General features: G+C 41.1%; 2 protein-coding genes across 3 annotated transcripts in view; one reads left to right on the top strand and one right to left on the bottom strand.

Annotated features, from left to right (window-relative positions):
• The window catches only part of polr1g (RNA polymerase I subunit G), a 224,515-nt gene that overhangs the window by 95,393 nt on the left and 106,650 nt on the right, over positions 1-22,472 (bottom strand). The window lies entirely within an intron of this gene.
• nova2 (NOVA alternative splicing regulator 2) overlaps positions 470-22,472 on the top strand; it is a 92,424-nt gene continuing 70,421 nt past the window's right edge. The window contains exons 1-3 of one of the 2 annotated variants that reach the window (XM_085130944.1): positions 470-1,396; positions 4,032-4,100; positions 22,274-22,417. In XM_085130944.1, the coding sequence (XP_084987070.1) occupies positions 1,240-1,396; positions 4,032-4,100; positions 22,274-22,417 (370 nt within the window). In that variant the 5' untranslated portion in view covers positions 470-1,239. The remainder of the gene's footprint in view (positions 1,397-4,031; positions 4,101-22,273; positions 22,418-22,472) is intronic. The other variant, XM_085130945.1, reaches the window with a different exon arrangement.

Below are 22,472 nucleotides of genomic sequence, written 5' to 3' on the forward strand. Positions count from 1 at the left end.
TCGCGTCTCGGCGGAGGCGTCTCTCTCTCTCCCTCTCTCTCTCTCTCAGTTTTTCGCTTTCTCTCGTGATGCTTTCACTTTCTGTCGAAAATCAGCGATTCTGAGCTTCGCGCGCACTCAATTTTGTCTGTTTGCTTGAGCGCATTACGCATCGTTTCTCTTTGGCTTGTTTAGCTTCGGCTAAAGCTTTTCCTTGCTGTATTTCATTTAACCTCATTCGGTGCAACTCAATTTGAGTCTCGGATCACGAGATGGTGAAAGTGTTGCAACACAGCGCGGCTGATTATTCATAATTAATATAAAAAGATTTTTTTTTAAATAGCGTGCAGATTTTACAAAGTGGGACATTTGTCCCGTGAAATGGGGAATTGAACAAAGTAAAAAGCAACAATTATTTTTGGTAAAACGTCGGAAATCCGAGGGTGCAGAAAACGAGAAAGGTATCACGAGGCCCTGTGACGTCAGCCGCTCCCCTGCGCTTCCTCCAGCAGCCAGTCAGCGAAGGGATGCTCTGAACGCAAGACTGCAGCATCTTCACCGAGAGAACGAGCAGGACAAAACGTCTCTTTCTCTGTCTTCCTCCAGCTCCGAATCTCCGGACCCTTCTCACCCACCCGTCACCCCTGGGTGTCTTCGCGACTGGAGCCAGGAAAGGATAAGAAGAACGAAATTCTAATAGCCTAAGAATCGGATTTTTTTCTATTATTGTTATAATTGCTTCACCGATCACCCTTTCCTTTATTATCTCCTCGGCTGATTTCGCCTCTTTGCGCTTTGCGTTGTGTTTTTGTTTTGTTTTGGTTATTGTTCCGTTTCGCTGGTTATTGCAGAGGAGCGCCACCATCCTGTACCGCCTGACATGAGTACTGGTTGCAGCGGAATGATACACATATCCTAGCCCGCTTATCTGAAGGTTGATGGAACTGTGACGCTCCACTGGCACGTTTTTAGTAGCCTAGAAGTCGCTCCATCTGCAGAGGTCTCCCGTTTTCTCCCTCTCTGAGCCGCTCCAGCGTTTCTTTCTTTCTGCCCCTGCGCAGCATCTCTCTGTACGCACGGCGCACCACGGAGAAACGCGCAGCTAACCTACCCCGTTCGTAGGAAACAGGCGTATTTTGCAATTCCTAAATCGCTTTTACCCTCTCCAAGGACTCATCTGCACGGCTACGCTGCGTAAAAAAACGGAAAGGGGGGATTTAAACGCAAACGCAGCCTAAGCATCCAAGAGCAAGCTCGAAAATGATGGCCGGCGGAGCAGTACAACAAAACGGCATTTTCTCAAATCCTCACCATCACAATCAACAACCACACATGGAGTCCGATCCCCCGGACTCACGTAAAAGACCCCTGGAGACCCCAACGGAAGCCAGCAGCACCAAACGTACAAACACGGGAGGTAAGAGCGGGGATGCGGGAGCTGTTCGGGTTTCGGTGAATGTTGCTTCGTCTTGAGGCAGGCAGAGAGAAAGGAGAGCAGGTTGATCTGATTCTTGATGTGCACCGTGGCGTGGTGGAAGGGCAAATTCACACATTTAGGGAAATAAAATAAAACGATACAGGGCAAATTTTAGGGAGACCGTCTTTTTTTTATTATTCGCTTCGTCATAAGCGACAGTCATTTTCCATCAGTATTAAAATAATCACGGGTCGCCGCATTTGATGGAAAGGAAACAATGAGAGGGACTTGAGGGTGGGGGGGTGTTATTTGGAGGGAAGCCGTCGCTTCCCCTCTTGCACATCCTGGATGATTTAGCCTCTTTACATCAGCCGAATTGGGTGTTATTATTGCGTCTTAAAATTTACGCGCAGCCACAGCGGCCATGCTGGAGCCAAAATGAGGATGTAAACAAGTGAAAGCCAGATCAGGCTAGTGCGTGATCGCAGGGTCTCATCCCGTCGACGGATGACCTTGTGATAATCTCACACATCAGCCACCATCGCCGCTTTGTGTACAATTACACAAGCGGATAAACAAGCGGACTCATATTAACAGCAGCCCTGTGGCGAGCTAGGGAAAACAGGGGGAATCCAGAGCAGTTTAGAATGCGACAGTCTGTGTTAATGCAGTGTGTCAGGGAGAGGATATTTTTTATCATTCATTGTTGTCCTGATTTTAATATTCTGCGGCTGGAAGGGAAAGCTGATTTCTTTTCCACTAATTTCTTCGATGAATGATTTCTTCATTATTCTCTGGTTTGATGAAATATGGATATGTCACCATGGTAATCACCATATTTGGTTTTTGTTTACATGCTGTCATGCGCCAAGCATTCCCATCATTACAACCATCAGTAGCCTATCCTGGCCATGCACCCTATCATGGACATTTGGACATACAATACACCTTTAAATGTGCTATTTATACTCAGCAAAAAGATGATAAAGGTTTAGGAGACTTTTTAAAATGCTGCTGGAGATTCTGGGAGTATGCTTAAATAATTAGATTCTATAGATTTTAATGGGACCTGATATTTTAGTGCAGAGAGTTCAATCTGACTGATTGTGAAGACTGAATATTTGTAATGCCAGTTAAACTGATTTGAAGACTAGGTATATGCTTAAGGTTAAGATACCTAACGTGTTCTCTAATGTGGAGTTTGTTAGAGTTTAGTCCTAACAGTAATTCTCACCAGGGCCTTAAAGATTGCAAAACAGCATTTCAAATTTTAGCTTTAAACTCTGAAATGTCTTTAATGTTAAACTGAATTCCCTGAACAAACAGAACAAAACAAAAAAAAAAAACGGCCCAGGGAATGTAATTTTCATTGCAGGTAATTCTGCCGGTATATTAAAGAGGAACCTCCATCGTATTAGAGAGGGTGTGCATGACTGAGCTGTGATTGTTGGCCTAATTTCTCAGTCTTGATTTGAAATGGTCAGAAGATTTGGCTTCGCTCAGTTAGTGCAACTGTTATGGCTGCTGTAATACGATCTAAACATAAACTCTCGCAGATCCATAGGGCTTAAGTGCCCTGTTCCTTTTGGATGACAATGACAGGTGGCATTATGTGAAATTTGAAAACAAACTTGTGTTTAGTGCGAGCTAAGCGACAGACTCCTCTGAATTACTGAAATTCATCTTCTGGTAGATTTTTGCATGACTTGGCCCCGGTGGAAAAAAAAATCAGGACGGCCATTTATAACAGATTCTTCAGGCCCCACCAGGAAACATGACAGCCATCCTCAGGAGTAATAATTAGACAGCGAGCGAGGAGAGTCCGACTGAGGAGGTGTGAGCTGCAGGTTCGCCAGCAGTGTTTAACTCCAGATCGATGCAGCACTCAGAGCACTAAAGGCTCCTCCTCACTGTATGTAAAAAGCCCAGGCGGCCCCTCTGGGGACTTTCTTCCTGCCTGCGTAACACTCAGGCCGCTTGTCTATTTAGACAAATGAAAAGGTTGGAACGATGATGATGATGATGAGACAGCTAAACAGACTCAGGCAGAGGGGACGGCTGCAGTGCTGCCAGGTCAGCCAGCAACATCAGGCCGATGATCCGATAGCATTTGGTTGAAAATGAACAAGTAGCTCCTACACACACACACACACACACATACACACACGCACACACACATGCAAAACTACAGCAACAAAGAGGAATCAGAGCTTGGTTGTGGGTCTATTGTGACAAATTTTGCACCGACAGTAAACTCTACTCTGTTCTGAAAATGCATTTTTGTTTGAATTTCAATCAGAGTATTTGGTCTTGGTGATTTAAAGCTAGAATTATCTGGATAACAGCGTTGAGCCTAACCTAGATTTTTACTTGGATTGAGATACGCAAAGTGTTTGTATGCCTGGCTCTTGATGGAGAGAAAACATTCACCATGTAACGGCTGATTTTAGCCAAGGAGAAGCTATATTTTTTCACAGAGAACATGCTTTTGTATTTGATATTTTTAAGCTGCACCCACGCTGCAGTTGTAAATTTAGAAATCAAAGTGGCGCTAAGAGATCATAATAATGGTTGTTTTTATGTATGATTAGTTTACACCACACACTCCCCACCCCTGTGCTTCCTCTCTCTGTAGTGGCCTTCCTGCAGCCCCTATTTGAAACTGAAGGCATTGTATTCCCTCACCAAGAAACTGAGACTCATGGTAAGAGAGACTTTGATTTTGATCTTCTACCTGTTTTATAATATTTACTGTGAAATTCTGATTCACAACACAGACTTAATGTGCAAAATCCTGGAGTAAATAAAAGATATAGGGCCTTTAATGAGGTGATCTGACTGCTGCAGGGCCTGATATTTAAATAGGATTTAAAGCAACATTTAACACCCTCATATCCTGCTCATGATTCAGGATAATGCATGCTGATGTTTTTTATATTGTATGTTACCAGTTCCATAACATTCATTGTCATGCTTTTTATACAAATCCAGTGTTTCTTTTGTCATGATACTCAACATTGCTGCTCAGATGATGACCTTTGACCTCATGCTAGCCATGCCATCAAAGCATTTGGGTTTACGACCGCTGATGTATTGTTGAAATGTTCATTCACTGTTCACTGTGGTTAAAGTGTGCTGCAGCGTGCACCGCGCAGCTGCTGCTGGGTAAGAGATGCATAACAGGAAGACTGAAGCTTTATTGAGTAGACCTAAAAAAGAAGGAAAAAAACTTTTTAAATCAAAGAAATTTATCTTTATTAGAGTTTTAAAATATTTTGAAGTCTTTTTTTTTCCTCCAACAGCTGCAACTTATAAATATGTCCAGATGCAGGTTTTAATGCCAGGGCATTTCCATTCATATCAATCAGATCTGCTGCGTTCATTAGAAGCAAGAGAATGCGTTTGGGTCAAAAATGATGAGAAAAGATGGACCTGGATTTTTCCAGTGTCCAGGGTTTATCCACATATCTGTGTGTGCGTGTTTGTGTGTGAGAGGGAGTGAAGAAAAAGGCAAACGACAGGAAGAAGGAGCTGGTCTGCTGTCAGACTGTAGATAGGACAACACGGGACAGCTATAGCCCTGCAGGTCATAAATCACAGCTACGCCTTATAAAAAAAGCTGAAGGTCTTAAAGACGGAAAGATCAATGAGGAGCTGCAGTCGCTGCTGTTCACAAGCTCCCACCCCCACCACGGCTTTAATCCACCAGCCCGAGCCCATTCTTATCTCTGCGCCTCCCCTCACCGCGTCCAGCAGGGTTCTTCTGGATATTAAAGAAACTCAGAGTTCCCTTTTATCATGTACATATATGATCAGAGACGTTTAATGAGCTCATTCATGCTTAATCCGGTTTCCTATGTTTAAATAGATTATTTACAAAGACGGGCTTGATCATGATGAATTCAAAGGATAATTATCTTCCAGTAGTTTCATGATTTATACATTTGGTGCCACTCAAGGTTCAATATTTTAATGTGTCAATGTGTTTTGGTCCTATCATTTAATTGTATATATATATATAATTTGAATGAAAAATCCTAAAACCAACAAAATAGGTTTGGAGTCAAACGCCTATAAAGCAGACAGAATTATTAAATCATGTTAAACATCTTACTAAATCATTGTAATTGTCAGCAATTGTTATTCACTAATATTGTTTACGTAGCTATGTGTGATGTACATCTTTACATTTAATTTTTTTCAGCTTAGCTTTAAAAGAACTATACTGTTATTAATTTGAACTATTTGTAGCCACTTGAAAATAGAGCCATAACTCACTAAAAAGCTTTTTAGAACATGAAATATTTTCCGGTGCTTCATGTAGAGAATGTTCTTTGCATCATAATATTTTATCAAAGCGTCCTGGAAGTTCCATGTTTTTCATTCATTTTAATCCAAGTAAGATGTAGCGTCCAGCACCATAGGTTAAAGCACCAGATTGATTTGTTTGGGCTAATGCAAAGAACCAGTACATACAAATACCCAGAAACAGCCTTTCAGTCTAAAAGAAATGACTGTGATTCAGTCCACTGAAAACAAATGCAGCTTTCAGGGGAAAAAACCTGCTTGTATAAGCCATTAAGAAGCCTTACGTAAGCACAAACCAAATAAACTGGAGTGGGTTTTTTTGTTTTGTTTTTTTCATTTTCATGTAGGTGATCAGGAAACCAACATGTGACTGTGTGGGAGGTGTGCAGGTTTATCAGCTTGGATAAGTTTGCTGACCTTGGTGTGCAGAGATTCTCAGGCCTTTAATTATAAGCCTTTAATGTCTTTCTTCTTTCCCCTCTTTTTTCCTTCCTTGTCTTCTCTGCTGCCTTTAAGATATAATACATTCATTTAGTAAATGGATGGACTGGCAAGCAAGTGCTGGGAAGAAGAAGGAGGGGCTTAAAATGCCCTTGCCAAGTGACATTAGGGGACTAGACTAGCAGTACACTCAAAGCTTTCCGTGTGTGTGTGTGTGTTATATGTTCGACTTCAAGTACAAAAAGCAAAGATGAAGTTTAACGTAAAAGATGAGGTGTTGTGTAAATGATATGTTGCGCTGCATGCGCACACTTACAGTAGCAGACCCAGAGTCAGACTGTGACTCGAGCCTTGACTATGTGAGACAAGGCCTTTGATGGTATTGATCTGAGTGTTTTCTGTTGCTCCTGGAACTGAGCTGTGCATCCTTTTTTGGGCCATCCATACAAAGGAGGACAGTCTTCCTCACATTGATCGTCCGTCTGGTCGAGGAGGAAGAAACCCCGACACCACCCGGACCGAGTTTCACTCTTAAATGCAGCTAAAACTGCTTCACTCTGAGCCAGATTGAAGAAAATAAGCTCATGTTTTAAATTAAATATCAACACGTTACAACTGTTGATGCTATCTTACAGAAATATGCACAGTTGTATTTTTTCCTGCCGTTAAACTCAAGCTGATATTTTTGGTAAATATAACGACTGATAGCGCTCCCGCTCGTCCTTTAGCGCGAGAATCAGAACACAGCGTTCTCCTCTGCGACACGCCTGTTTTGTTCACTCGTAAGCGTTCCTCGCCCGCTCCCTCTCCTCTCTCCTGGGTTCATTCTTTCCATCTTCCTCTCCTCTTCATCCATACTAATCATGCTCTATTCAGACCATCATGACTCCACTCTCCTCCTCCTGTCCTCCTTCACCCTCATCCTCCCATCATTTCATCCCCCACCCACTCCCCCATCATCAATTGCTGGCTGCTATTGACGACGCTCACTCGGCAACTGTTTCCGAAGCTGTCAATCGATTTGGAGCCGCCATCGACTTGAATCTGCCACCGGTAGCTGCAGTTCTCCTTCTCCTCTATTCTCTCCTCCTCTTCTTCTTCTTCTTCTTCTTTTTTTTAAGCCACTGCGTCAAAAAAAGCAAAAAAAGCAAAGAAGCCATTGTACAGGGTGGGGTGAAGGCACTGAGAGGTGCTAATGTTCCCACAAAGGGAAGCATGTGATTGGTTTAGCGAGACATCGGTCACAGCTAGCTGGTCGCTGATAGGTGAGGAGAGCTGAGCGGCGATAAATATGGATGAGGGAGCGATGAAAGGGTCGATGTAGGGAGGACAACTGGAAGGGCCCCCCTGCTCTGAAATAGCCTCGGTCTATGAACAATACACACCACTTTTCACACACACTCTGAAGAGAGAGAAAGCAGGCGGCTTCGGCTATCTTTGTTAGCGTCGCCGCCGTGTCTGCTTCGATTTCTACGCAGACGCCCTGATCACAGCTTATATGGAGGCAGTATGCAGGCATTTGATTGGTTCTCCCCAAATCGCTATTCAAACTGAAATTCTGCCGCACGATGTTTGTCTTGTCTCAGATAAGCTCTTTCAGGCACGTGATAAATCGGTGGAGGAACCCATTCTCTTTCTATAATTATTTGCCTCCTGCAGGTGTTGCTCTAAGTCAGGCGTCTTTTAAGTTTTATAATTTTGTAATTTATTCTCATTTTTGTTGCGAAATTGTTTGCATGTAACCCGAGCCCCTCCGGCATCATTTTTAAATTGAGATGTTGCTTCTCTGCAAACTTCTACGCGGTTGCTGGCACAAAAACAAATGAGAGTATCTGCATGCTGCTGGCGTTTGAATCGTCTCGATGCCTTTAGGGATGTTCGTGTGCGATTTTTTTGGATATTGACTTCAAACTTTAGATGTTAAAACTTTATGAGACATTGATATGTTCTAAAACGAGCAATTAAAAAAATGAACGCTCCTTCTGTGCTGCGGAGGTGTCAGCTAAAATGAAGGACGCAGATGCTGGAGTGAAATTAAAGAAAAGGTGAAACAGAGACATTTCCTCCTGCTCGCCATCCTCTGTGAGTTCTCTGTGTTTATGAGCGACGATGGCTATCTCTCAGAATGAAGACAGCTGGTCAGAGCCTCACTGCTGGAGTGCTTTACGTCTGTGTGTGTGTGTCTGTGTGTGTGTGTGTGAATGCGTCTTTCCAACAAAAGAGAAGAGGACTGGAGGGGTTGTGTTAGACAAAGCCTGCCCCCCTTAACTGTCCCTGCTTAGAGGAGATGAATATTTTCCAAGTCCCCAGAGCTGTGAACCTCCATACCAGAGCCCCCCTTTCCCTCATCCAAGGCTGTGTTCACACTGCTACACTTAAGATGTTTCCCCCTCATGTGGGTTTCATATTTACATTTGACCCATATCATTTTCTAAAGACAGATTGGGGTATTTGGTACTGATATCTGTCATTATCGTTGGATTTTCAGAAGTTCCCCTAGATATTTAATCTCGTCAGAGTGGAAAAAATATCTAAAGGGGGATTGAGGCCATTGTTGTACTGGAAAATTAGTTGCTGGCATCCAGATTAACCCCTATTTTTATGCTTGACTTAATTCTGATTAAACCCTTCACATAAAGGTAAATCAAAAGGTTGTGGCTCCTAAATTATAGACACATTTTAACCATTGAAATAAGAAAAAATGCATTTTTTTAAAGTGAGTGTTTAGTGAATCTCCAGATGAAATTAAAAACAAAATAAATTTGACTTTTAATTTGTATCAAATTTGCAACATTCAGTTTATTCCATTACAAATGTTGTGTGATTTATTTTCTTTTTTTTAGGGAGGAGAAATCAAACTGATGACGTAGAAATGTCAAAAACTCACAAAAACTAATGTATAAAATATGACACACTTACATAATCTAATTTACATTTGATCTTTTTAATGTTTAAATCCAAGAATTGGTTAAGGAATTAACATTTTCAATTTACTTTTTAAAATCTAATAATGCTGTTAAATAGAGATTCAGGTTTCTGAAACTGAATTACAGCAAAGCAAAAACATCAAAACGTGTTGAAAAAGATGGAGAGAAAATACTTTTCTTTTAAATAAATGAACATTGATCCTACAATTGAAGACTATAACAGATATATCTATATACTTGAAATCTTTCTATTGTTTTCGTGTTGGTTATATCAGAAAACCTCGCTTAAGAGACATTTTGTTTGAGGGATTTACTGACAAATGTCATTCAGCAGTGTAACATTCATAACTGTGATTCTTCAGATAGAGTATACTCCAATCATGTCATTTCTGTAACAACAAACCTCTTAATTCTGAATCATAACAGGCACTAGTGTGCATTTTCTGAATTTCCAAAGCCTCTACATACTTCCAAAAGTCAGGTTTTTGCATAATATTCATAGCAGAATATGACCAAGTATCAGGGGAGTAGAGCACAAGTGCTAGAAGAAAAGAGCTACCAAACACTTACAAAATAATGAAACGACTGGACATGTAATTTACAAACTAAAACTTCAGTTAAGTGGTGACTTTAAGTGTGCTTGTTTGAGTGAAGCGTTTGAGGAAAAGTAACAGAATACGAGAAAGGCTTTGTGATCTTCAACCTTCCTACCCTGCCTGTGCAGGCCTGTGGACACCAGATCCTGGGATTTGAGCCCCCAATCCCCCAGCATGGAGAGCCTATTCTGGGCCTGGCGGGTCTGCAGGGGCCTTAGCAACAGATTGGACTGTTTACTCATCCAGATATGCCATGGTGATGAAGGATTTATTATTTATACATGTTGAGATTGGCCTTTCTTGACCTGCAGAGCATATGCAGAGATTTTGCACAATTTAATCAGCCCTATTTTTTTTTGGCGCTCGTGCCTAAACATATCTTTTTAAAAAACAAAAAACATGTCACTATTATCGAAATGGACACTGGAGTACAGCCGTGTAGTTCGGCCACATGTAACCTTAGTGTCAGGCCTGCTGGTTCCTTTAATGATGACAAACTTTAGGGGTGTCGTGGGTTATCCACATTTTTATTATATCACACAGTCACACAGAAAAAAGATACAAGTCTTTCATCAAAAAATCCTTTTGGCTCGTAAAAGAAAGCGTGTGTACTTCCTGTGTGTGTTGCAACTAAACTGCAGAGTGAAAACAAAGACCCTCATCACAGCAACCAGTAGGGAACCCTGTAGTTACTCAGCTGCACATCTACACAAATACACACACACAGACAGACACACACTCACCATTACCTACTTTGTTCTTTAGTAGCCAGTGGTTTAAAGTTTTAATCCCTCCATTTTCTAGCCCAAATGATTTAATGTACTTTTTAAAACTGTGTGTTTGTGGTTTGTGTTGAGGGAATCCTGTGGGTTCATGAGCACTGGAAGCTTGCAAGTTTGCATCATCTGGGCAAAAAAAAACTAAGTACACAGTAAAGCAGAAATACTAAACTAATAATGCAAAACATTAGCTGCCATTTTAAGGCGTGTTTTTAACTCCTTCCTATTCAGCTGTTGTGTTATGTACAGTTTGCATAACACAACAGCTGAACGGGAATGAGTTATCAGTGTGAATCAGGGCATCGGAGGAAAAATACGCACATGCAAGTTTACACTTTTGTAAAAATAACTGTAAGGTCTTCATAGCCTAACATAGACTAAGTGGATCTCTGCAGCTGTGGGGTTAGAGGTATCTGTGGGGGAAAAAGAAATTGTTTTAAATGGCTTACTCTGTCTAAAGCTGAAATGACGCTCTCCTGTTTTGATTGTATATCTCTGTAAAGGAAGCATGACTGGTAGATATTTAACCGTCCGCGGCCAGTATGAGCCATATCAGCCCATTATAGAAATGCTGGATTGTAAATAAGCAAACTGAGTGCAACTGAGCACCAACTGAGCATGTGCTCATGTATACAAACTGCTCTGTTCAGTCAAACTGTGGCTACTTGTATCAGTTAATAAGTCAACTCTAACTAAAATGTCATGTGACTTAATGACAGTCCACTTAGAACACCATAAAAATGGTGGAGACTAGGGGTGGGCGATATAAACGATATATGATATAAACGATATAAATTTGGCCAACGATAGATTTTGACCGCTCTACCGCGATAGCGCATGTTGATGATGTCATCAAGCTGCGCCTGTTTTGGTCGACAGGATCGCAGCGGCTACAACCGATCATCATCTACAAATTATGCGGACAGTCATAGCAAAGAGATGAAGCACTTTTGAAATATGGGGAAAGCCAAAAACTGCGTAACATTGATTCATTAATGTTGAATTCTCTCGCAGCTGTTCTATCCCCATGTTGTTGCAGTATATTAATAACTAACCTCGTATTGTGGATGAATAATCTCAGTTGTTCTCCTGACTGAAGTTTGCCCCATGTATAGCATCCTGCTATGCGATTGCATTTGTCCCTGACCACCAGAATCCGTCACGTTAACTTTTATCGAGTGGAAGAAAAGTTGGTGTTCATCCTCCAACTTCACTGTGCTAAAGTTATGCTAACATAGCTGTGTCGCTAGTTTTTGGTCAAGGAAGATGGATCTTTTAGTGTCGCAGTGTGGAATGCAAAAACGATGACGCATTTTAGTCATATGATGCAGTCATGTGACCAGTTCAACTAAGATGGCCGACGGCATTGTACAGCAGTTGTTTTCTTTGCTCTCAATTTTGACAGACCTATTAAAGATTAATAATAGTTTGTAAATGCTCCAGATAAAACTCGACATTTTGCCGCGACTACTTTCCGGCGCGACAGGAGCCGGAAAGTAAATAAATGGCAGACGGAAATGATGCAAGTCAAATCATCTTACGTTTCATGCATGCGCAGCACAGGAACGTAGCGTTTTCAGTGGGGATGAAAATGTTTGAAAACGATAGTGTGGACACGGAGCGTTTTTAGATGAAAATGCTGTTTTCAAATTTATCTGGATTAGTGTAGACGTAGCCTGAGATGACTATTTCGCACCCACAACCCCCCATCATGGCAGATTATTGCCCCTCCCTAGTTCTCCTGGAGATTTCTTCTTGTCAAAAGGAAGTTTTTCCTTCCCACTGTCGCCAAGTGCTTGCTCACAGAGCGGCGTCTAATGTTACACTATGAAGCTCCTTGAGGTGACTGATGTTGTGATTTGGTGCTATATAAATAAATTTGAATTAAATTCAATTGAAATATCAGGAATTGTGTCTTATTTACGTCATGCAAATCCAAGAGTGAAATGAACTGTGTGAAACTGAGCATTTGGTCATGTTTTATGTGAACCACCAACATACTTTTATCATAAGAAAAGCATACAAGATATCCTGTAAGACTAAGCATTAAATAATGACTCACTAAATTGTAGAAATGGAAATTAAGGCATACATTACGAGGGATTTTATTGATACCTATACCGAAAAGGATTCTGCTCAAAGTCCCAATTTGTTATTAATTCCCTTTGTGACCACTGAACATTTTTGTTATGAAAAAAAAAAAGATTGATAGAATTTATTTTCAGATTTAAAGCTGTATTATTAACTGAACTGCAGGTAAAGAAAACGTGTAATAAAAATACTTGCATGTGGTTCTGGTGCCAAAGCGTCACTGCCACGACTTTGAGGTCATTGTTGCCCAATGTGTAACAGAGTAAGTTGATGAATTGAACTGAGACATACGGTTTTGATGGAGTTTTGCAACCTGGAGCTGATTCTCAACCAGAACAAGTTCTTGACTCGCGCTCCTATTCACTGTCTTGCTCATGATTGTTGTTGACAAATGAGAAACAGGAGCACTGAGTGAAATGTTCACCTTCCCCAAATTCAGACCTCTGCACACCTGGGCAGCTGCTGCATAACACTGCTGTTTGACTGCCAAACTCAAGCTGTGTTCAAATAAAGTTTAAACTTATAAATGTCGTGTTTAATCGCTTGCAGCTCGATGACATTAAGGTCGTTATGGTATCCTGAAGTGTAGCCTTTTAGGAACGCCACAGAACACCCCCCTCCGTACTTTCTGATAGATAAAACAGTAAGAACTAATCAGTAACAATCACCACTGCTGTAATTACGGTGTTTATCTTGTTCTTATTTGGACTGAAAGTTTACATGTTCATTATGTTGTCAGCATGAAAGAGGCGCTGCGCATGAAGGAGGCCGGGACTCTGTATCTCTGATGATTCTTTATTTCAAAAATTGCACAAAATAGTAGCAGAGAACAATGAGTCTGACATCATGCCGAGACATCAGGTTTTTAAAGCATCCTGACGCTGCCGCGAGTCGCCATTAACCTCAGCAGGTGACTCTGGTTTGATTGGCGTGTTTTTTGGCCTGACTCTGCCACGTAACGCTCCTTTAGCATCATCAGCAAACCCAGTGAGCTTTTAGTGATTTCTAGAAAACCAAACATTTTTCTTTTAGTGTTTCTGTTACCTTTTTTTCCAGCGAATAAACAAAACACCCACTAGTAGTGTTTTACCACCGCTTTTTAATTCGCTGAGCTTTGAGAGGCTGTAACGCGTGGGTGAGCACTGCGTGACCTCTGCTGGAGTTTGAGGTCGACACCGGTAGGTCAGATATGGCCAGGAGAGCCTCCAGCTGCTTGTTATGGTTGAGTAGATGAGTACACGGGATTTTCACCTGTATCTTTGGGATGCAGAGTGACACTGAAGCCAGTGTTGTACTGTTGTACTGTACTAAGACTATACTGATCTCAGTGGGCAGGGTCACGCAATGGTGGGAAAACACCAGTACCATGAGATAACTAAATAAATAGTGTGATTTGTTTTGAACATTTGTGGTTTGCTTTTAGTTTTTACCAGGGAATTACATTTAAACTGTCAAAACGATTTTGTGAAGTCTCGTATGAAAGAGCTTCCTAAGTGCGTACTGAGTCAAAACACCACATCCTTAAGTACAGAGCAGAGTTTAGAGACTAATGTGTCTCGGATGTGGAAGGATCTCTTTATGCCGTGCATTAAGAGCTACGGCTTTGAAAGGCTGAAAGAAAGACAGCGAAAGATGCACAGCTTCTCAAGTTTTTGTCGATGTTTATGTGCTTTAAAAAAGCAGTTAAAACTTGAGGAATGTTCCTAAAACTTTTCCTGTAAACTGTGGTACAGCGTGGGAGGAGGAGGCAGGTAGCTCTGCACAGATTTCAAGCTTCTTTTTTCATATCTAGAAGTTCATATTTTTGAAAATTGAGTCACAGCAGTTGTCAAACCTGGTAAAAGATTTTTCCAGAAGTGCGATCCAATCCGTGTTATATAACCCTGTTTACCAATCAACACCAGCTCTGCAGTTCTTTTAATGATGCAGCTGAGTTCGACAATATGTCATCAACTTAGTGGGCAGGTTTTGTAAACATGTGCATTGGGTTTATATTTTTAAAACAGATTGCTAGTGTGGAAAGCTGCCGTTTAGTAGATATAAAACATATCTGTGTGATGATAAAAGATGATGACAGTCTAATTTTTAATTTTTTTTTGGCGATCTTGTTCTATGCATATATAAATAATTTTTTTCTAACTCTTGCCATGGCAACAGGTACAAGTGTTACCTGCAACAGATACAAATGATGAACGTGAGTCACTCTTATTACGTCCTCTTATACGTGATGAGTCACGTTGCCAAGGTGTGTAGGCTTGTTTATGGGACGTCGGAAACGATCTGTTTGCGGAGGAGGTGATTCTGAGTGTGTGCTTCTGTCTGCTTTGTGATCCTTTGTTGTTTGTGTGTGTAAGGCGTTGTGTGTGTGCGCGCGCACGTGTGTGTGTGTGTATTTACCAATTCCCCTGCCTTATTAATACGAGCTGGTTATAATTAGCCAGGCTCTATCTAAAGCAGGTCAGTTCAAGGCTTCGTACTCAAAGTGGGTCACTGCAGCACGGAGAGGAGAGGGGAGGACTGGGATTGTGAAAGAGGCAAGCTGAGAAGATACAGGAGGAAGGAAATGATGAGGGAAAGAAGGAAAAGAAAAGATCACTGGAGGGAAGGAGGGATAAACAAAAAAGCGAAGAGGAGGAACCGAGAGACAGTTTTAGGACACGACCATGTGACATTTTCTCGAGCTGAAGATGGCGAGAATAAATGTTGCATCATTGTTGTTGCTATTTGCAGCTAATTACTGATACGCAGCTTGCATGAGATTCTCAAGATACGTTTGTTACTAAAAGGAAAATATTAAGACAGACGAGACAAAGTTATGCAACAAGCTCATGTTTGAAATTTGTGTTATGAAACATCTTTCTGTTGTAAGACTCTGGTGGTGAAGCACGTAGTCTGAATAAAAATAGGGAATGTAAGTTTAAAAGGAAACATTTGGGCTGATATGTAGATTATTTTAATATATTAATATTTAAAAAATAAATATTTTTTTATGGATATATGAACATATAATCTACATGCACCACCATGAATGCAACATTTGACTCTGCAGCAACGCCTGATCAGCGATAATGCTTCTGTTCCACATGTGCAATGAGTGCTGCAGCACATGCTGCAGTAATAAAGCCACTTTCACTGGCAGAAGATGCTGAACACAAATTACCGCAAGCATGTTTTTCTAAAACTCCTTAAATGTACAACTACAGTATGACTCTGTTCAGTTAATGTGCAGAAATCAGGAGGTTGCAGAAGAAGTTAGTGTTACGGAGATTAATTATTACTGTTTCATTAGCTGGTTAGGGTCTGACCTTTCAACCAAACAGTACTAAACTATAGCCAGACCCACTTTTTTTGGTTTGTTTGCCGTATTAAACCTGACCTATTTAGATTTATAACTGATTGGGTAATTTTGTGTGAGGTAGCTCTGCTTCTAATAAATATTTCTAAAACTTTAAGAGCTTAGGAGATGCAAGAACATAAAGGAGAGATGGTACAAGCAGATCATATAAAGATAAATGTAAAGTAGGACAGTACAAGCTAAAGAGACTGATATAGAAGTGAGGATGATTAGTGAGAGATAGGTAGACCATTACTAGCAGGTGTCTTCATGTTGGACTTTAGTATCCAGTGGTTCTGAGTAGAAGATCCTTTAATAAACACCAAAAATGTTGCCTTGCTAATGCACAACATGGAATTCAGATGGGACAGGATTTCAAAAGAAGAGGTGAAACCTCATTCATCTTATTTATTTGGTTGTTAGTAACCAAACCCAAAAGTGGGTAAACTGAGGTAAGGTTGGTTTTGCTCTCCTCTGGATCCATGTGTGAGCTGCCTGCAGTTTGTATTTCATCACCAGCAGAGCTGAGGAAGGGCAGGGGAGTTTCAGGTTTCCTGTCTGTGTGCTCATGCTTTGACTTGGCTGAACACTCAGAGATGAGAACAGAGCCCACCCAGTAACACTACAATCATTTTGCAAACTCACATGGGTTGAAGCACAGGACAAATGATTGAAAAAAACAAAACCAAACAAAGAGATAACATTTTTAGTATCAAAGAAAGAACACCCACTCTGGAAAAAATAGTAGCTGCAAAACTTTAGGGTGTCAAGTAATCGTTTCTCACTGTTTAACAAAAACAGCAAAGGATTAATTGTAAATCAGGCTTTTAGAAATTTCTGGTAATTAAAATTAACGAGTGTATGATGTGACAAATTTACATAAAAATTCAGGAAAGCATCTTAAAGTATTGTGACATTGTGGTGGATACAGCACAACACAGAACGCTGTTAAAATGTTGTTGCTGTGTTTCCATAACCATGTGTGTGGAAGGAGGACGGCAGCAAAGCTGATGTTTCATCACAACTCAAGAAAAATGAGAAACTGCGTTCATGGAGACGATATGCAGATATATATATATCTATATCTAGAATAATATATCACTCAGAGATTACTAAACACTAAAATAACAGTATGCTGTCAGCTTGTATACTATACAGCGCCTTACTGTATTTTCTTATAGTAAGAAACCATTATTCGTTGTTAGACTAAGCACATTTCTATTAATTAACTTGACAGGGAATTTTCTCACACCTGATCTCAGCTTCACCTCATTCACAGTGTATGTTTTTTGACTACATCAGTGTTAACACACAGTCAAATTTGCTGTCTTTACAGTGAAGAATTAAATTACAGAGTCTGCAAATGGATCAGAGCTGCATTTATTCCACATTTATGTAGCATCGAGTTATAGTAATTACCAATTATGCCAAAGCCAACATATAAATCATAATTCTTTTCTGAATTATTTCTGACTTGACACTTACTAACACAAAGTGCCTGAAAAAGTCAGTCGTTTGTTATAATTAGACCAATTTATCCGTCTTTTTAAATGTCACTGAGCCGGGCCCAGCTGCTCAGAGTTGTGAATATTTCCATCTCTGCTGTTTGACCTAAGTGTGTCCAGCTTGTGCATCCAGCACAGTTGAGAGGAGAAGTCTAATCTAATTGTCCAAGTAAGTGAAAACACGTGTGGATGAAACATGGGTGTTAAAATCATTAGTTTGAGATTATATAACCTCACCTGCAATCTTAAAGGAAAGTTTGAGTCAAAACCAGAATCCATCTGGTGCGATTAGTATTCCTATCGCTTTCTTGATGTGATTTTTATTACACCTGTTTAGAGAACGGAAACTTCTTTGATGTTTTTGCTGTGCAGACTCTTGAAACCTCAGCAAACCTGCCGTGTGTTTCTCCTCAACGACTGCACTTAATCAAACTGAGCAGGGACCTGATCAGCCATATAAACTGCAAACACCTGTGGGGGTCTGCAGGGCACTTTACTAATTACATTTATTTATAGTTAGGTGTCGCAAACGCCTCCTTTCCACTGCTGTTTTGTGTTACAGGGATTTCGTAGGAATTAGAACTATTAAAAGGCACTTCATTTTTTTTTTTTTTTTTTTTTTTTTCCGCCTGTCCCATTTGGTTCTTTAGCCGTCAGAATTGTTGTCTGAAGACCAACAAGGATACCCAATGGATTTATTTTGCCAAATGGATCATCATGGCATTGCCGTATTGGTCCATTTGATCGACCTTTGTTTTTATTATTTATTTTATTTTCAGTTGTTACAGACGGGACAGACATGAGTGAGGGATAGGAAAGGGAGAAAGAAAGAGGAAGGAAAAGAAAAACAGAAGGGGAGAGGGACAGTGAGAAAGGGGGGAAGAAAAAATATCTCCGGGATCACCTGTTGAGAGAAAAAGAATAGAAAACAAGCAAAAAAAACAAAACAATGCAACATACTATACACAACACCATCGCATTAATCTAGCTAAGTGTAAACAGCAGTAAATACTAAATATTGAATGTTGTTGTGCAGCACGCAGGACAGACAGCGCACAATGTGCTTTGAAGTAGCAGCCAAGAAAGGTGTGATTTAAGTCTACGAATAGTGAACACCCATGTGCACACCTGTGTGGATCGGCGCGCTTGTATTCAAATGGTTTCCCCATGTAATGGTCTGCTAGAGGATGTAGAGAGCCATAGCCCTGTCCCCCAGGGCATGAAGCAGGCATGGAGGAGATCCAGGCCCCAGACATCCAGAGGCCCCAGAGTGCAAGAGCCCAAGGAGGACCACCGGAGGGGCATCCGTGCCACCTTCATGGGAAGGGCTGAGGATCCCCAGACGAGGGGTCACCCAGTAGCCACCGGGCAGAACCTAGAGGGGGCTGCACCGGCATGCCCGCCGGCTCCGCCGGCAGCCAGCTGTGCCAGAGTGAACCGAGCCGCAGGCACAGAGGCCGGAGGCCCGAGGGCCCCCCGCGCCCCGGAAGAGGCCTGACCGAGCAGCAGGCGCCAGGCCCCGCCAAGTAGCCACCGGGAGTGAGCTGGCACATGACCTGAGCGCCCAGCCCTGGACACCAAGAACCAACAATGCACCGACCCCTGAGGGCATCAGTCACCGGCAGGGAGTGTGGTGAGGGGAGATAGGCCTCCACACTTTGGAGGGCCTTGGAGTTCCCAGAGAGGTGGAGTCTAAGACCCGACCTGACATATAGACACAGACAAACAGGCACACACAGACACAGACATGCATTCCCACCCTCATGCACACATATACAAACACTCAGCACTCACCCAACGTAGGATAAAAAGGCACTTCATTTGAGTCAGCGTGACTGCATGGAATAAATCTTCCGTCCGGATAGCTCTCATCTTTATGCCTCATAGTCAGAGCATTGTAATATTTTATATGCATGTCCATGTTTGTACTTCGGCGTCTCCACTTGTTCACCTGGATGAAAGACAAAGTAAAGTGGAGTTACAAGGTGCCGTGCCCTTGTGAGAAAGTGCGCCCCTAACAGTAATCCTATTTTAATCTGTCTCTGGAGGATATCTGTCCTGGATTACCAAATATGAAGAATGCTGCTAGGGAGGGAGCACAGACACACTGAATGAGGTAATTTAAAGAGAGAGATGATAGAACAGTTGCTATGGATTTGCAGTCTCATAAAGTCGATATTAAAGACTGAAAAAATAGGATTATATAATCTGGTGAGCGTATTGCTCCTAAATCTAGAACTCTTGGCTTAAATCATCGTCAATTTTATTTATTTTGGTGATACAATCAGTTTATAATTACTGACAGTTATTCCTAAGAGTCATTGTTTTATTGAGTTGGTTTGACATGTCACGTGAAACCAAAAATACTTTTATTCCTACTGGAGGCAGCTGGGACGAGCTTTGAGATGATTGATGGTACTCCAATAACAAACATGCAAATATAAATTTATTTGTTTTCTAAAAGCTTCCAAAACTCTCTGAACAGTTTAGATGAGCACTTTTATATTTTAGAACTAGGAAACATTACTGTGTAAAAATGTACAAAACCAAAGGGAACAAAGAGGTTCTCTTTACAGAATAACTGTGTTGCATTCAGCTTTTATTAAATAGGCACAGTGCAGATAGTAAGGAGAGACCAAAAGGAAAGCTGGGGAATGACATTTGGTTTGTATCCAGTTAAGAAAGAAGCCAGGGACTCCCTGCTGATGCTATTCATACCCATGTGGTATGTTTCCTAACCTCTAAGCCAACTGATGTCCCACTCTGAGGGAGTGGGACTCTGAGAAGTCCCCGACATGACTCAGAAAGATGCGTTTAATTATATTTGTTTATATATGTTTTTGGAAGCATGTTCAGTGTTACTGTACAAAAATGACATTAATGTCCTAACAGGAAAGAATAAGGAAACAAGTATGAGGATATGCTGTGATCTGCAGCTCTTTAATATGATGTATCTTCATTAAGTAGCTATTAAAGATCATTTATATGACAGTATTATTTTTTATATATATAAATCTGTTTTTGCTGCCCAAAATGTTGAAAAATCTATTTAAAAAGACAAATTGTGATTTAAGAATTTTGCTGGATCTTAATTCTTTTGAGGGCTAATATTTTCTGCTATTTAGCACAAATCTCATGTCTCTACACAAAGCAATAAAGAATCATGTGTGTCTTTAGTTGACCTACAGCATGTAGATACTACTGAAAAGCAAAGGCGCGTGTTTCGCAGAGGAGCAATGGCTTGCTCTTGCTTTTTCTCTCTCGTGTTATTGTCAAAGAAGCTGCAGGCTGCATGGAAAAGGTTGAAGGTTCAGGTCAACGTGTCAGCGAACGTATCCCTGCTCTGAATGAACACAAATCGATTAAGGTGTGCTTTGACCTTTTGCTTTATTCCCTTTCTCCTTTACTTTGTGATTTTTCACAAACCCAAAACATTAACTTGAAAATGTCAGACCTTATTAAGTCAATTCAACACACCTGGAGCTGAGGTTGTTTTCGATTCACATGCAAATATAACATTTCTGTGACAACAGACCGCCACTGTAAAGGCTTTGGGTGAAGAACATTTTGGTTTCGTGCCTCGCTTTCTTTCAATAAATTGCACAGAGCCGAACGTGTTCGTGTATGCTCACCTAGACGTTAAAATCCAGTTGCACTCTTGACTAATGATGGTGCTTATCAAATATTTATTAAAGAGCCAGAAATTATTAGTTGATGCTGTTTCTCAGTTGCTCTGCAGATTTGATCTGTTAAAAGGAAACAGTGCCTCTCAAGAAACAAACATTTATTATCATTATTGGCACGTTTAGCCAGATGTTAAGTGTTAGAGGCAACCATTAGGCTTACAGAAGGTTAGATCAACACGCCGATGCTTTTAAATAAATTACATGTCAAATATAAAAACACAGGGGGAGGAGCCAAGGCAAAGATATTAAAACTAGGAATAACTATGTGTAGAACTCTAACAGTTTATGAATGATTAATCAGTGAAGAAAATAAAGATGAAAGAGACGACATCTTCTTTTCATATCCACGGTTTACACTGTATCCCTTGAAGCAGGTGCAGCTCAGCGTAAGCAGGGGAACATTTTATAAATAATAAATAATATCTGGATCTGCGCTGGCCTGCTTTGTGTTTGTTTACGTGAGCTTATCTGCACATGTTAATCAGCGCATGAGTGTGACTGTCATGGCAGCCATGTGGTGCTATGCATCCACAGGGCTGCCCATCGTTTGAATGTGTTTAGCTTAAATAACAAAACCGACGTGCAGCGTACTCCACAGCTCTCCCCTCTCCTCGTGCCAAGAGGGTGACGAGGACCAGATTCCTCGGGCCCAACGCTGAAATTAGATCAGACCAATCTGGGGAGAGTGTTTAGAGGCTCGTGCAATCGGACAAACAGAGAATGGCGAGAGATAACACTGGCACGGACTCATCAGATTATAGAAATAATTAGTTGTCATGGATAACAGTCATCATTTGATGTGATTGGGTGGATTTATGCAGCTTTGGGAGCCTTGGATGGTCGCTTAAGAAGGAGCTGAGGGGGAAAGATGAAAGACAAAGAATTCTGCTTTGGCGTAGCGATGCGGCACCAGCTCGCATCTGTTCTGTCAGACTGTGATTACTGACAAACACTTTCCTTCCACTTCACAGTTTACACAAGTGATGCACTGATTGTGAAATCCTGGGCACATAACGATGTCTGAAGTAACGATTTGGCTTGCAAGAAAAATATACAATCAAAAGGCACGCATGAGGGCAAAGGTTTAAAAAGGCTAAATGCATACTGTAGCTTTTTGTAATGTTCTTCTTTTACAGCTTTGTATTAAAACAACATGAGCTGCAGTAGCTGTCTCTGACTTTTCTTTCCTGTTTCCTGTTTCCTGCTGCAGAGGAAGGCGAGTACTTCCTGAAGGTTTTGATTCCCAGCTATGCGGCGGGTTCAATCATCGGGAAGGGAGGTCAGACCATCGTCCAGCTCCAGAAAGAAACTGGCGCCACCATCAAACTGTCCAAATCCAAAGACTTCTACCCCGGTAAGACACCACGACCTCTGCTATATACGGATGATATATATATATATATATATAT

This window comes from Neolamprologus multifasciatus, chromosome 14 (assembly GCF_963576455.1).
Source record: "Neolamprologus multifasciatus chromosome 14, fNeoMul1.2, whole genome shotgun sequence".
Classification (NCBI taxonomy): Eukaryota; Metazoa; Chordata; class Actinopteri; order Cichliformes; family Cichlidae; genus Neolamprologus; species Neolamprologus multifasciatus.